Source organism: Tachysurus vachellii, chromosome 13 (assembly GCF_030014155.1).
Source record: "Tachysurus vachellii isolate PV-2020 chromosome 13, HZAU_Pvac_v1, whole genome shotgun sequence".
Classification (NCBI taxonomy): Eukaryota; Metazoa; Chordata; class Actinopteri; order Siluriformes; family Bagridae; genus Tachysurus; species Tachysurus vachellii.
The window spans coordinates 3,225,760-3,242,232 of record NC_083472.1 but is presented as its reverse complement, the minus strand read 5'-3'; the positions used below and the strand labels follow the sequence as shown (position 1 = coordinate 3,242,232).

The 16,473-nt window shown below is 37.9% G+C and overlaps 1 protein-coding gene across 1 annotated transcript; it reads right to left on the bottom strand.

The window, feature by feature from the left end:
* Positions 1-920: 920 nt before the first annotated feature.
* LOC132856175 (probable polypeptide N-acetylgalactosaminyltransferase 8) lies at positions 921-15,542 on the bottom strand. The gene is made up of 11 exons (XM_060885634.1): positions 15,279-15,542; positions 14,271-14,538; positions 11,583-11,749; positions 9,883-10,069; positions 5,600-5,794; positions 5,125-5,239; positions 4,851-5,036; positions 2,524-2,661; positions 1,695-1,787; positions 1,420-1,587; positions 921-1,336 (listed from the first exon to the last, which is right to left on the bottom strand). Exons 1-11 carry the CDS (start codon positions 15,439-15,441, stop codon positions 1,217-1,219), a joined length of 1,800 nt encoding a protein of 599 aa, XP_060741617.1. The 5' UTR covers positions 15,442-15,542; the 3' UTR covers positions 921-1,216.
* Positions 15,543-16,473: the final 931 nt, after the last annotated feature.

Here is a 16,473-nt window from a genome sequence, read left to right as displayed (position 1 = left end):
CGCCGTTGCTAGGAAACGCGAAAGCGCGTGCGCAATGCATCGATTCTGATTGCAGAATCAAGAATTCCAGAACATTCACTTGATGTTTAGGAAACGATTCAGTGTCATATGTGTGTGTGTGTGTGTGTGCTCGGTTTATGTAAATACAATAATAATTGTAGTTGTAGTGTGAAAAAAAGAAAAGAAAGTAACGCGAACGTAAAGTTTCACACAAATATCCGGGAAATATAACATTTATTTATTTATTTTATCTATCTATCTATCTATCTATCTATCTATCTATCTATCTATCTATCTATCTATCTATCTATCTATCTATCTATCTATCTATCTATCTATCTATCTATCTATCTATCTATCTATCTATCTATCTATCTATCTATCTATCTATCTATCTATCTATCTATCATTTGTTTGTTTGTTTGTTTTATTTTGTTTGTTTTTGAATTCACAAGCTAAGAAAATGAGATCATCTAAAACAAAAGAGTTTAATCTCATTTAAATAGTTTTTCTTCTTATTTGTATTCTGATAATTAATAATTGATTAATTATCCAATCACTCTTGAGTTTTGCCTGTTCTGACACTTCTATCTAATCATTTCTAGAGTAAGTGAATAACGACTGGTTCACTTGCACATAATCTCTGTTAGAAACAGATTTACAAACATACTTTTACTACAGAAGGAAAGTTTAAATTGTCCATGTGATGGATTTTTCCTCTGGGAAGACATTCATTTAACATTTATGGAAGGAGTCTCCAGTGTCAGCAGGGTCAGGAACAATCAAATGTAAAGCTATAACGTTAGAGGGTCCGTGCTTAAAGACTGTATTTAACATTATTTTCTATATATCTTTTTCACTTTAAAAGAAAGAAAGGAAAAAACAGATGCCTGGTGACGGAAAAACTATTTTTGTTTGTTTGTTTGTTTGTTTGTTTGTTTGTTGCTTGAGGAGCTGTTTTACAACATTAAAAGAAATTATACAAGGTAAAAAGAAAAACACGATGTTGTTCTTTAATAAATTATGGCATGTAATCACTGGCAAGTTGAATCCTCACATTACATCCTTATAATTCATTAATAAACAAGACATTTATTGTTGTAAGAACATCTGATAAATCGTTCAGAAAAAATGGAAAGAAGAATTATTCATATCCTCTGTTCAGGATTCTTGTATGTTTACATCCGCACATTATGAACAAAAAACAAGAGAACCATCAGAAGGGTTTGATGACATGTTTTATGCTCCATTGTTGTCCTGAACAGTTCTGAATAACAAGAGTGTGATGGTGGATTTCCACACATCTGTTTGTCTTTCGGTTGCGCAGTTCACCACCCTGCAGACAACACAGCCATGATGAGCACACGGTCTGAAAAGTCTCATCACAGGATTATTACATTGCAAAATGATTTACAGCACCTGCTTAAAATCCCAGTAAATGCTCATGTTCCTCGTCAAGGCCTCTTTGCATTTATACAAGCCAGGGACATTCCCTGTTCCAGGATCTTCCAGACATCTGTTGTCAGTGATTTTATTTAAGTTGATCTCACCAATATAAAACTCGCCGCTTTCTTTGTAAATTGTGTGCTGTGAAAGCAACAAACAAACAATAAGATCAATGCATGTACAGTATGGCAGTGATTTGTGTGCAGAGTGACAGGTGATGAATTAGAGCAGCTGTTGTTAAAGGTTACCTGAGGTGTGTAATAGTGGCATGTATACGCTACAGGAGTATGACCTGGGACAGGACCTTGATCCAAACACATCTGTGAATCTAAATTTTGTAGCTTTAAGGAGAAAAAGTTAAGATATATTTTTTGGATCAGAGAAATTAAAAAGTTCTTGGGTAAATTTCAGCAACTCACACACAACGTTGTTAAGCTTCGAATCAAAATGTTTTCTTAACTCTCCTGTTATGTGCTCATCACACCATTCAAGCTCTAAATCGGGAGTCATGGGGAAAGATTGTTTAAAAAAAAACATCTATTTTCTTATTTACTATTTCAGGGTTGTGTTAGGTTTTTAAAAATTTGAATCTATTACCTTTGAAAATGCTGATTTTTTATTCATGGTAGTAAAAAAGTGTGCACTGTGTAAATAAATAAAAACATTTATTATTTAAAAGATAAGATTTTACTAGTTTAAGTTTTAAGATATGTGAAATACTGAAAAGAACAAAAATGGTCCGTCATTTAATAGTGAAATTCTCCAAAAAGTATAAATGATATTTACTGTAATAAATTGACGATATGATGAAAAAGCTTGAACAAGAAAAGGGAAATTGTTTGTGTATTGATTGAATTGTGATTGAATTTTATGCCTGTTTTTTTTAATTATTCAACTAGTTGCTGAATCAATTAGTCAACTTAGAGGAAGACTTAAAACTTTTTACACTTAAGACGTATTACACACGTCTATGTGACATTATCTACGTTTTTTCCAATAAAGCTGAATCCTGAGGTTGTTTAAACTGTTAAAGCAGATATTATAATATTAGAGCATTTTTAGAAAGAGAAGACTCACTCCTCCATAGCCCAAAATGTCGATCCAGAGGTCTAGACTCGGATAGACGTTCTCCATGTACCACTTGAACGGTTTACATCCAAGTTTCTCTCTTAGTTTTTTTCTTTCTGAAGTGTCCCCGATATCAATGCCATGATCCTGTATGATGTATTATAACAGTATTATGTATAATCGACAATCTGACATTCTGAAAGTTTATTTTGTACAAGTGTTTTAAATTCTTCCCAAATTGCATCACCTACCAGTGACCACCATAAAACTAACTGCTTACTATTTTATTTAGTTAACTTTTTTTATTTATTAATTGCATAACAGGAAAAATAACATGACATACATATAGAGGATCACATTATATTCAACTATTAACACTTACATTCATCACAACATCAAAAGAAAAAACTATATAGGCTATAACTTACCAAAAGTTTCCTATACATCCTTTTTTAAAATTATTGCTTAGATCTTTTAAGACCTCAAAATAACGCTTAAGTTGAATTTTAAATAGTGTAATGTTAGACTTAATATTAGCCCATTTTTGTTTGTGTATATTGTATTTCTCATACATACAAGCCTTATATTTAACTTCTTTAATTTAAAATTTTAGCTAAACTCCAGACTTCTTTCCATTCAGTTTGAATAATGAATTCCAAAAAAGTTTGCTTCAAGTAATAATTATAATAATAGTAGTTCTAACTAGGGATGTACCGATCCGATATTTTGGATCGGTATCTGCGCCGATCTAAGCATTTTGAGTGGATCGGGTATCGGTGGTGCGTGACCGATCCAAATCCGTGGTCATGGGCGATTATATGTGGGTGGGACAGGACCCTCCCACTTTTTAAGACCAATAATATTGGACCCACCTACTTTTACTGTCTCTATTCAGCGCACGTGTCTTTTTTTATTACTTTTTAGCGCGCCGCCAGTCGAATCCATTCTGTTTGAGGAATGCCCTAATAAATTAAACTCCATTCCACGTTTTACCTACAGCATTGACCACGCTCCTGCTTCCTGAAATCCATGGGCGTCGGAACCATTATATGTGTGTGGGACAGGACACGCCCACTTTTTATTTACTTTTGACGCCCATGCCAGTGGTGGTTGATTAATGAACAGCAAACATCATAGACTATTGCTTGAATTTATAAGAAAAATACACTTATATATTAAATTACATTAATGTAAATAAATATAATAAATTTTATGGGAAATATGTTGCACAACCGCCTGCGACAGACAGGCAAGTTTAGCAGGTGCCCTTTCCATTTACCTCAGCGCCTTAAACATGTCGCTCATTTGGGTGCAAGGTTTACTGTTTAATACATTGTGCATTGTGTTTCAAGAGTTCTAATTTAAGATTCACTTTAAAATATTGCCTAATTTAATTTAATAATTGCAGTATATATGGTTTAGATTGTTATACCACTAACTGTTAAAAGTACTATTTGCTACTGCATTAATACTTTAAGGTTTGTTGTGTTTTCATTTTTAATCCAGTAATTACGGTGGCCAGGAAGTGCAAAACACATTAACAAATCCGAAAACACATTAACAAATCCCAAAACACATTAACAAATCAGAAAACACAACGACATTTCAGACAACCCGGAAGCGGTTGGTATAGTTTGTGATTGGACAAGACACCTGTCACTCAAGGTATACATGAAGTTCAACAGTCTGCCGCAGGGAAAGTTGGAATGGAAGAATGGAATGGATTACTGTGGATTAATTCTGTTATTTTCTTGAACAGAAAACTTTATTTAAACGGAGAACTTTACACATTACACATAAGATTCCATACCTGTATATCTTGAGTGACAGGTGTCTTGTCCAATGATCGGTAAGTTTCCATTCAAAAACGATACACTACCGTTTCTGGGTTGTCTGACTTGTCGTTGTGTTTTTGGATTTGTTAATGTGTTTTCTGATTTGTTAATGTGTTTTGGGATTTGTTAATTTGTTTTGGGATTTGTTAATTTGTTTTCTGATTTGTTAATGTGTTTTGGGATTTGTTAATGTGTTTTGCACTTCCCGGCCAACGTAAGTAATGGGCATTTTTGTATTTCTTTGCCAGAAACAAATAAATCTTAATGACTAAGCGAGTTGTATACATTCTTTAGTTTGTACCAGTCTTTAATAAATTGAACGATTGTAAATTGTTGCGGTATAAGAGAAATAAAACTTTAAATTCTAATTTTTGGTGTTCACATTTACTTTGCTTTGTCATGCCACCTACTGATTATGTGTAGATTATTATTGATATTATTATTATTATAGAGTATCAATGACGTATATATTATCAGTAATAACTATCCCAGTGTACTCACTTTTAAGGGAAGGTTCCAGGCTATATGAACATGATATTTGTACTCATCCATCCAGATGTCAGCCACACGCAGTGCATTTCTCATAATGTACTTGCTCAGATCGGGTGCGTACGGCTTGTGAGCTCTCTCTATGTGGGCGATCTTGGAGCACGGCACGACCTTGATGCTCCCACCACACGTCCACACCTGACCATGAACCCAGATCAGTTGTTGCTTCACAGCTGAATTACATACATACACATACAGACATAACAACAACAACAAAAGATCTCACCCGAATACCAAGCTCTACATTTTCTCCACCGTAAACATCCATCCCTGCATCCAGGCTGCCGATCTCTCCCAGAAAAGCTCTGTCTGCAGCCAGAATTCCCATTAAAGAAGGAGACCTGGATAAATGAAGAAGATAATAATGCTGAAATCTCCATTTCGATTGGTCCATTATTTTCTGAATTATTTTTGCAAGAGGAACACTGACAAAACACTGCAGCTGCAAACTTCATGCCGTACTTTTTAGTCGTCGTCTTTTTAGTTATCGTCGCTATAGCAACGGATCATACACGAAGACATGGCAGGACCGTTTACGTACTCACCTAAAGAAAAACTGTGCTGTGTGGAAAAAATGTAATTGATGTCGTGCTGACATTTGCTTTGTAAAGAGACGTTTATATAACCTTTTTTTTAACTGTCAGAAAAAATATGTTATATGTTGTATTCATATCGTCTCAATGCCGTTTCAGTCTACTCACTTTCCAGGAGTTGAGCCATCATTGTGTTTGTATTCAGGGCTGAAAGGCACATACGTACACCACAGCGCCCAGTCAAAGCCATGAGCATAAGGAGGGTACAGAACTACTTCAAGGTCGTCATAATTGACTCGGTCAAACACAGGAGAGACGACGACTGTTCTGTCTGCCTTGATCTGCGCTAGCAGCGGCTCTGCCCTGGTGACATGGAAACAAAAATAAGAACACAGGCACGTGTTAAAAACAGATGACGTTAGCTTCCGTTATCATTAAAGCAATAATCGAAATAATACGGGCTGATGGTCAGATTCTGATTGTGCAAAAGTCAGAACTGAATTTTTATTTGCTATGCACACTTTTCTACTTTCCAACGAAATTCTCACTGCTGCAGTAGAAAATAAGCACAAATAGAATCACGATGCTGCAAATATTATTCAATCTTTCTGAGTGAAGGTAAGTGATAACATCTTGAATAGGGACAGATTTCTTTTCATAATAAATTTTTCTCCCATTTATTTATTGATTTAGTTAGCTAGTTTACTTTTTATTTATTTATTTAATTTACTTATTTATTTATTTGTTTGTTTGCTTGTTTGTTTTTGAATTCACAAGCTAAGAAAATGAGATCTTATAAAACAAAAGTTAAGTGATAAAATCTTGAATAGGGACAGATTTCTTTTCATAATCATTTTTGCAATCTACTACATTAGCTTGATTTATGGTAATTGGTATGCACCAATAACAGGATACATGATGACAATAGACTCTGATAAGACAGAAATACTACTTATAGGCCCAAAAACCAGCACACAGAAACTCTCACAACTTAATTTCCAATTAGAGGGATGTACTGTTACTAGTAGCTCGACAGTGAAAGACCTGGGTGTTATATTAGACAGTAACTTGACTTTTGAAAATCATATCGCCCAAACCACAAAAACAGCCTTCTTCCACCTTAGAAATATTGCCAAGCTGAGAAACATCCTGTCTATATCTGATGCTGAGAAGCTAGTTCATGCTTTCATGACCTCTAGACTGGACTATTGTAATGCATTACTAGGTGGTTGTCCTGCATCTTTAATAAATAGGTTACAGTTAGTCCAAAATGCAGCTGCCAGAGTTCTCACTAGGACAAGAAAGTATGACCATATAACCCCAATTTTATCATCCCTACACTGGCTACCTGTTAAGTTTAGAATTGATTACAAACTGCTGCTACTTACGTACAAGGCTCTTAATGGTTTAGCGCCCATGTATCTAACTAGTCTTCTAACACGTTACAATCCTTCATGCTCTCTGAGATCACAAAACTCAGGACTTCTGGTAGTTCCCAGAATATCTAAGCCTACTAAAGGTGGTAGAGCGTTTTCTTATTTAGCTCCCAAACTCTGGAATAGTCTTCCTGATAGTGTTCGGGGCTCAGACACACTTTCACAGTTTAAATGTAGATTAAAAACCCATCTCTTTAGTCAGGCGTACACATAATACATCCCATCATATTGTGCACTATTACACTAGACTTGCACATTCTTATGAACAGCAGATATGTTAATCCCTCTGCACTGCTCTTCTCTTCTCTTTTTCTACCCATGCTGAGACACCCATGCTATGATCGTCTTCCGTGCGATGAAATTTTTGGACCTCCACTGAGACAAGGCTGACTCTGTGAGAACCCTGAGACATCTACAGATCTACCGGCTCCAGTTGGACTCTGTGATACTTGTATATTTGTAACCACACCATCTAGTGTCACCCATATGAGGATGGGTTCCCCTTGAGTCTGGTTCCTCTCAAGGTTTCTTCCTTTACCAATCTAGGGAGCTTTTCCTTGCCACTGTTGCCTGAGCCTCCTCAGACTTGCTCATTGGGGACAAATACACATACACACATACATACATACATACATACATACATACATACATACATACATACATACATACACACTGTGAACTGTATATATCTTGAATTTTTATTATATTAATTCTTTATACTTCTCCTTATGTTTATCTTTTGTTCTATGTTTATGTTCTGTAAAGCTGCTTTGTGACAATGTCCATTGTAAAAAGCGCTATACAAATAAACTTGAATTGAATTGAATTGAATTGAATAACAGGATACATCAGGCTCAAATTGTGAAAGACTGGCTCTGGCAGCATGAGACGTCTTTTACACACGTGGACTAGCCACCAGACCTTAACATCAATGAGAAAAGGTGGTCCAGTGAAATATTGTGTGACTTTTTTTTGGCCATGCAGTATGTTTTACCTGAGATACAGATGAAACCAGATATTTACATACACTTCAGAAAAAAACACAAAAACTTTTATTTCTTTACTGTCATACATTAAATCAGAGTAAACTTTTTCTGTTTTAAATCAATAACTATTAACATATTTTTTGCAATTGTTAAATGTCAGAATCGAGCAAGGGAGAATTTTTATGTATTTTTATTATCACTTTCATCAAAGTCAGAAGTATACATACACTTCCTTAGTATTTGGTGGAATTGCCCCGAAACTGTTTCACTTGGTCCAAACGTTTTGGGTATCCTTCCACAAGCTTTCTACAATAGTTTGCTGGAATTTTGGCCCTCTCCTCTTGACAGAACAAACAGAAGGTTTGTAGGCCTTCTTGCTCGCACTCGCCTTTTCAGTGCCGCCCACAAATTTTCTATGGGATTGAGATCAGGGCTTTGTGATGGCCACTCCAATACCTTGACTTTGTTGTCCTTAAGCCACGTTGTAACTAATTTGGAGGTATGCTTGGGGTCCTTGTCCATTTGGAAGACCCATTTGCACCCAAGCTTTAACTTCCTGGCTGATGTCTTCAGATATACATATTTTTCTTTTCTCATGATGCCATCTATTTTGCAAAGTGCACCAGTCCCTTCTGCAGCAAAGCAGCCCCACAACATTATACTACCACCCCCATACTTGACAGTTGGGATGGTGCTCTGAGGCTTCAAAGCTTCGCCCTTTTTCCTCCAAATATACCGTTTGTCATTATGGCCGAACAGTTCAATTTTTGTTTCGTCAGACCACAATACATGTCTCCAGAAATTAAGATTTTTCCCCCATGTGCAGTTGCAAACTGTAGTCTGGCTTTTTTATGGTGGTTTTGAAGTAATGGCGGGGGGGCACGGTGGCTAGCACGTTCGCCTCACACCTCCAGGGCCGGGGTTCTATTCCCGCCTCCACCTTGTGTGTGTGGAGTTTGCATGTTCTCCCCGTGCCTCGGGGGTTTCCTCCGGGTACTCCGGTTTCCTCCCCCAGTCCAAAGACATGCATGGTAGGTTGATTGGCATCTCTGGAAAAATTGTCCGTAGTGTGTGAGTGCGTGAGTGAATGAGAGTGTGTGTGTGCCCTGCGATGGGTTGGCACTCTGTCCAGGGTGTATCCTGCCTTGATGCCCGATGACGCCTGAGATAGGCACAGGCTCCCCGTGACCCGAGGTAGTTCGGATAAGCGGTAGAAAATGAGTGAGTGAGTGAAGTAATGGCTTTCTCCTCCCAGAGTAACCTTTCCGCTCATGGTGGTACAGTATTCGTTTTTACTGTGGATAATGACACTGTCTTACCAATTTCTGCCAGCATCTTTACAAGATCTTTTGCTGTTGTCCTGGGGTTGATTCGCACATTTCGCACCAATACACGTTCCTCTCTGGGACTCAGAATCCGTCTCCTTCCTGAGCAGTATGATGGTTGTACATGTACATTCCCATGTTTTCTATACTTGCGTATTATTGTCTGAATGGATGAATGTGGGACCTTCAGGCATCTGGAAATTGCACCTAAAGATGAGCCACACTTGTGGAGGTCAACAATTCTTTTTCTGATGTCGGTGGATTTCTCTTGATTTTCCCATGAAAATCAAGAGAAAGAGGCTCTGTGTTTGAGGAGTGCCTTTATATTGGTGGAGGTTGTGACAATATGCATCCACAGGTGTGCCACCAATTAACTCAAATGGAATCAATTAACCTATCAGAAGCTTCTTAAGCTCAGAATGGAATCATCTGGAGTTTTTTTTGTTTGTTTAAAGGCACGATAAACTTAGTGTATGTATACTTCTGACTTTGATGAAAGTGATAATAAAAATACATAAAAAGTCTCCCTCGCTTGATTCTGACATTTAACAAATGCAAAAAAATATGTTAATATTTATTGATTTAAAACAAAAAGTTTACTCTGATTTAATGTATGACAGTAAAGAAATAAAAGTTTTTGTGTTTTTTTTTCTGAAGTGTATGTAAATATCTGGTTTCATCTGTACTTCACTTGAGATACTCACCACATCACATTGACCTCTATATGTATGTCCAAAATAGCCACAACATCAGCACTAGCAGCAGCCCAACCAGAGACGCGAGCTTGTGCGAGACCCATCTGACGATCGTGTCTCACTCGGAGGATTTTCAGCTGAGGATGTTGCTTCTGCGTGGTGGCAACGTAGAAATCAAGACTTTCTCCTAGGTCCTCTGTTCAAAAAGAGCATACGTATTCCTTCTCAATAATATCTGCACGCAGTCATAGGACATAACAGTATTGATCTTGTGTCCAAAGTTTTAAACATGCTATGGTGTGGCATGACAAGAGAATAGTCAACAGTGGGGTGGTGGGATGCAATGTTGTGACACTGTAATGTCTCACTCTACAGTGGTGGTTAATATGAAGCTCATATTACAGTAGACATTCAGTGCTTTAAGAATTTATAGTTTTTCATGAGTAATTCTCTTACCAAGGCAGCATATTTATAGAAATATATCCAAATCAAGACAGAAACATTTGTCTTGATATCAAACCAGTTTGATTTTCTTATCTTCAACCACTAAAATTCTGTGTTTATTCTTTTTGTTTATCCAACAAAAGATAAAACACATGTCTCTCACTTAAAGTAAACAGAGTCCTGACTCGATTTATATCGCAATCAGAACTAAGAATTCAGCTAACAGTTTTTGTGTCTTGTGCCATGTGCTTTGGTTTTTGTTTTGGCTTTTCCCAAAAGCCCTGGATATTTGTTCCCTAATTAATAGAATAGAATAGAATAGAACAGGGGCATTGAAGCCTTTATTATCGCCACATATACATTACAGCACAGTGGAATTCTTTTCTTTACATACCCTAACTGAGGAGGTTGTGGTCAGAGTGCAGGGGCAGCTATGATACAGTTCCCCTGGAGCAGGGAGGGTTGAGAGCCTTGCTCAGGGGCCCAACAGTGGCATCTTGGCTGTGCTGGGCCTTGAACCCCGATCAACAACCCAGAGCCTTAACCAGCTTAGCCACTACTGCCCCTTTTCTGTTATCCCAGCATATGGGTCTGAATTTTATCAGTGAGGACTTCCCTGTTTTCCTGACCCAATCAGTGGTAGTGGCTCCAACACCTAATCCAGTTAATTTTTCAAGCTGTGTTTCCCCGGTTGCATCTGCACTTGAGTGTAGCTGGATGTAGGCTTCTGTAAACCCTGTCACATGCCAGTTGTTAAACCCAGGCATATTTCCGTCATGGGAAACAGAGGCATGGATCCAAGCCTTGGTTGTGTGCGATACCTGGAATGTTTAAATGATCGGAAAATATTAACAAAAGCACCCTTTGGGTAATTAACTAATATTGGCTGGGAAGATATTCAAATCGCTAACCGCCTGGACTGGGGCTAAAATAGCCAAGAGATGGGTTTCCTTTGGGGCAGTTGTTTTAGGACTGGGGAAAAATTGTGCACATCTTCTAATGCAACAGAGACATAGACAGCACTAGTATTGCTTTATAGGCTTAAAAATACATCGCACAACACATCATCATACTGGTATTTTCTGTGTTAATTTTGGCTAAATTAAAACAAAAATCTAACTTTGATTTGAGTTTGAAAAATTTGGTGAGCTAAACTCACTACTGCCCAGATTCAGATGCATTTCATTTGTTTTATTTCATCTGTTAATCATAAATAAGAATAGAAGAATAAGAACCCTTAAACAGATTGAGTTTTCTTAACAAACCGTTAGTGCTGTGATCGTCCACCAGTATGAGTTCCTTGAGCAGGTGATCAGGTGTTCGGTGGATGATACTGTGTATGGCTCTCTTGATAACAGACAGAGCCTCATTCAGGTAGATGAGAACCACGCTGAGCGACGGAAGCTGCTCAGGATACACCTTTGTTGCACAACTGTAAAATAAAATGAACAGAAACACAAAATAATAGAACTGCATACACGGTTATTTATAGCAAAGTAATAAAATACGTTTTAACCACACAGTCACATGCACACACTCGCTGTAAATACACTGTATACACAATGGGAATTTAATATAATTTTACATATTTACAAACATATTGATTTCTGGAATAGAAAATTCCTAAATTTGAAAATGTTCATTTTATATATTATTAGATTTGGTGGTATAGTGGAATAAACTGTATAGAAATTGATTAACAGCAAACAATTCAATTCATTCATTCATTTTCTACCGCTTATCCGAACTACCTCGGGTCACGGGGAGCCTGTGCCTATCTCAGGCGTCATCGGGCATCAAGGCAGGATACAATAATAATAATAATAATAGAAGAAGAAAAAAATAAGGATAAAAATGAATAAATGAAAAGTGAAACACAAGAAACAAGTCACAAATCCAACCAATAAATAATATACAAACATCATCATTGCAGCATTTGAACCCTTTTTACCAGTACACTGCAGAATCGGTATAAACAAATGAATTATTTTATGGCCGCATGTCTGACATAAAATCAATCAGGACACTGTTCACTTTAAGTGTGAGACATTTTTAAACTCTTAAATTTGAGATGTTTCTGAACAGCCACTTGGAGCATCCCAGAGAGCATCCTGTTCTGTGCCTCCTCTCCAGTGTTTCTACAGAAAGACTTAGAAGGATAAAGAGGTAACAGAACATGAGTGAGTATACACTAAATGAATGTTTAATTTGGGTTTGAATCCTTAAACATTTACACACGCTACTGTAACTGTTTGCTGCTATCTCGAGCATCCTGTTCATATCCTGTCCACACAAAAAAATCTACCAGATCATCTGCTCAACAAACAATTTACTAATCTAAACAATGGAATTAATTTGTCTTTTTAAAAATCGAAACAATGGAATTCATTCATTCACTCATTTTCTACCGCTTATCCAAACTTCTCGGGTCACGGGGAGCCTGTGCCTATCTCAGGCGTCATCGGGCATCAAGGCAGGATACACCCTGGACGGAGTGCCAACCCATCGCAGGGCACACACACTCTCATTCACTCACGCAATCACACACTACGGATAATTTCTCCAGAGATGCGGGGCGGGAATCGAACCCCCAACCCTGGAGGTGTGAGGCGAACGTACTCTCCACTAAGCCACCGTGCCCTGCTAACAATGGAATTAATTTGTCTTTATAAAAATCTAAACAATAGAATTAATTTGTCTATCTTGCAGGTTAATTAGTTAAAAGCATATTTAACACATAAGATTATCATTAAGACGGATTAGATAAGGAATTGACATTAAAATCGTTTAACACGCTGTTTTAAGGTTGAGGGCAGAGTGGGGTGAAAATGAAATAAGTCCTTTTAATGAAAATTAACCCCAAAAAATTCAAATAATTTCGGATCACTGTCAAAAGACGGCATGAGGCAAACGAAAAGAACACACTGGAGAAAAGACAGAACTCACAATGTGCTCTGTCCCTGTCCCTGCTGCTGTGCATTGATACCATGTTATATTCATGCTATATATGTCATATACATATTATAATCATATATATTCATAACTTCCTCATGCCTCTTTAATCATTTAATCAGAGGTCTTATGATGAAACCATGATACAGCTTTCTTCCAGTTTTCTGAGTGTGTAAATTAGGAGCTAATGCTGTATGTAAGGAACTGGTTTGCATGTTAGAAATCAAAGTTATAAAAGGGGAAAACAACACACAAAAGGCTCAAGTGTGTCTTACTTTTACAACCAAAAAAAGAAATATGGGTGTTAAATATATAAACAAGCTTAAAGTACTCAAGAAATCAGCCAGAGATAAGTCAAAGGTTGTAGAGAGTCAAAGGGTGTACTGTATCAGCACGAGGAAGTGATTAGGGCGTAGTTTTATTGATTCAGTTCAGCCGTGATGTTTACCATGGCACTGAGAAGGTCAGATCAGTTAAGGGAGTTCACAAAGTGTTTACAGATTTTCAATAGAACATAAATACTTTAAACGCTTTCTTCAGTATAGAATTTCTTTGATTTCAATGTAAAAAAAATTAGAATGATAACACATTATAATTATAATAATAACACAGGTTGAATGATGCCAGAATAATTAACTGAAGTAGTATGTAATTAACGTACAGAGCTCATCATACGAGCACACACACACACACACCTGAATATAGTTTGGCCCTGTCCTGCTTCTTGCTCTGATTAGCAGGATGGTATTGCATACACTACTTGACCAGAAGTATGTGCACCCCTGACAATCACAACCATATGTTGTTCTTCCCCAAACTGTTGGCACATAGTTTGAAGCACATTCATATTTGTATGGAATGTATTGGTATTCTGGTGTTTTCCTTCATTGCCATGTTCCAGCATGGTGTTTTAAGGTTGGAGTGGAAGAACTACTGCTATACCCTTCCACATTTTATTGTTTTATTTTCTTTCTTTTTTAATTAAAAGAAATCCAGGTCACCTGGGATCCCGGGTGTCTGGTAGCTGTCTGTTAATTGGTAGTCGGTCGCTCAGATAGACGTTGTATCCGTATTTGTTATAGCCAGCCTGCGCTTCACGCTGCTCATCATGGGAAAGATTGCGACCCCATTTTTTAAACAGTGAAGATTCTGGGAAAAGCATGGACTGATGATCTCCTCTACTTTTCTTTTCTTCTATGTTGTTTTGCATGTCCTCCAGCATCTTCTGCATTCGAATTTGTTTTCCTTCAAAGGACATCAACATATCATCTGCAAATTAAGAACTTAGGTAAATAAAAATAGGATATAAATATAACTGCATACTATTGATAGAATACTATCATATTATATCAATTCATTTGTTTGCTTTTTTGGTATTATATGGATGCTATGATTAGGTTAGCTTGCTCGAGAACAAAAAAGTCTTAGCATTTAATAACATTAGCTCTCGCTTAAGTTTGCTGTATGGTAACTTATTTTACTGTATGCAACGTTATTTAGTTATGTTTCCTAACAAGCAATCTAACAACTTTTAAAACAACAATGAAGAACATTATTAGTCATATAGGCCACAATTGACATCAATAGCCACCTGATAATATCAGATTAGTTCAGTTTTTGGGTTTATGATATTCCAGAAACTAAAAAGAAAATGTTCTCTGGATCAGAATCTACTATAAAGCTAAGACACATAATTCCTTATTAGAATGTTTGTATGATACTCTGAGAACATTTGCTTTAAATAATGAATCAGAAAGATTGTTTAAGAAGGATGAAAAACACACATTCTGAAGGTTTTACAATAAAAAAGAAAAAATGTAATTTTTTTATAATTAGTTAATTTAGGGTCAATTTTTTGGAGGTTGTGTGTGTATATATATATATATATATATATATATATATATATATATATATATATATATATACACACACAGTATATAAACAACCAAAACTATTTTTCTTTTAATAATAAACAGATTTAGCAGCCGATCCATATGTAGGATACTCACATAGTTTTTCAACAGATGGTCTTTTGTCCTGTCCTCTGTCCAGTGCGCTGCTTTGGTCTGCATTGTCGTTATATAATTCTTTAAATCTCATCATGTAATTGATTATAAAAAGAGTCACGGCAGCACACGTGACAGTTTTATACCATATCAACTTTATCCTCATCCTTATAGCCTTGTGAGAAAGTTCAGATGCCAACCTGCTGCCTAACACTAATGGGTGTTTCTCCTCTGATTAAATGCAGGTGATATTATAGCTCTCTGTTTGAACACGGTTCATGCTGAAAGTCAAACAGCTTCTCTGATAAAAGGATATAAATGTGTGAATCCATGTGTTATGCGGAAACGGAGGCAGAAGCCGAAGTAGCAGCAAACAAAGTTTAATAGAAAACAAACTTTGGCAGAGCCAACACAAATACCTGCAGCACATGCAGGAATAATCCGGTGGTGCGCTCTGGGGGTGCGGCCCACAATGTCTGGAACTGACGAGAGGCAGTTCGTGAAAGAAAGGGAAGGTGCGCGTTCAGGAGAAGCAGCGCCGCGGGGTTCGGGGGTAAGTACTCCACTCGGCGTAACATCGGAAGCAATACCGATAATAAAGGACGGGGAGAGTGTGTGACGTGAGTGTATTTATAGGCGGTGAAATGAGTGTGTAGATGAGTGTCAGGTGTGTGTGGTTAGTATGCTGGCGAGGAGCTCCTAGTGGGCGGGGCGCACACGGGAGTCGTAGCAGCGTGCTCCCTGACACCACCCCCTCTCCCAGGGGCGGCACCCGACACCCCAAAGCCGCAACGAGGCCTGCCCCTGGCACGGGGTGCTGGGCGGCTAGGGTGCGCGGCGTGGAAGTCCGCCAGCAGCGTAGGGTCCAGCACATCCTGACGGGCCACCCAGGCACGCTCCTCTGGGCCGTACCCCTCCCAGTCCACCAGGTATTCGAGGCGACCCCAGCGCTGACGGGAGTCCAAGATGTCACGAACCGCGTAAACCCCGGGCTGGTCTACGACGTCTGGCTGGCCGGGCACCGTGGGGTCACCTGGGGGGAGAGACACCGGCGAAACACAGGGTTTGAGTAGAGACACATGAAAGGTGGGGTGAATGCGGTACCTGGATGGCAGCTCCAGCCGGTATGCCACGTCGCTGATCTGACTGAGCACCTTGAATGGGCCGATGAACCGAGGGCTCAGCTTGCGGCAGGGTA

What these genes read in the sequence shown, in the direction of transcription:
- LOC132856175 (XM_060885634.1), bottom strand. Translation starts at nt 15,441, where the DNA reads ATGAGGATAAAGTTGATATGGTATAAAACTGTCACGTGTGCTGCCGTG. An exon ending in CCAGACACCCGGGATCCCAG is followed by an intron (nt 11,750 to 14,270) that starts GTGACCTGGATT and finishes TTTATTTTACAG; the next exon opens with TTGTGCAACAAAGGTGTATC. An exon ending in GATGGCTCAACTCCTGGAAA is followed by an intron (nt 5,240 to 5,599) that starts GTGAGTAGACTG and finishes TCATTTATCCAG; the next exon opens with GTCTCCTTCTTTAATGGGAA.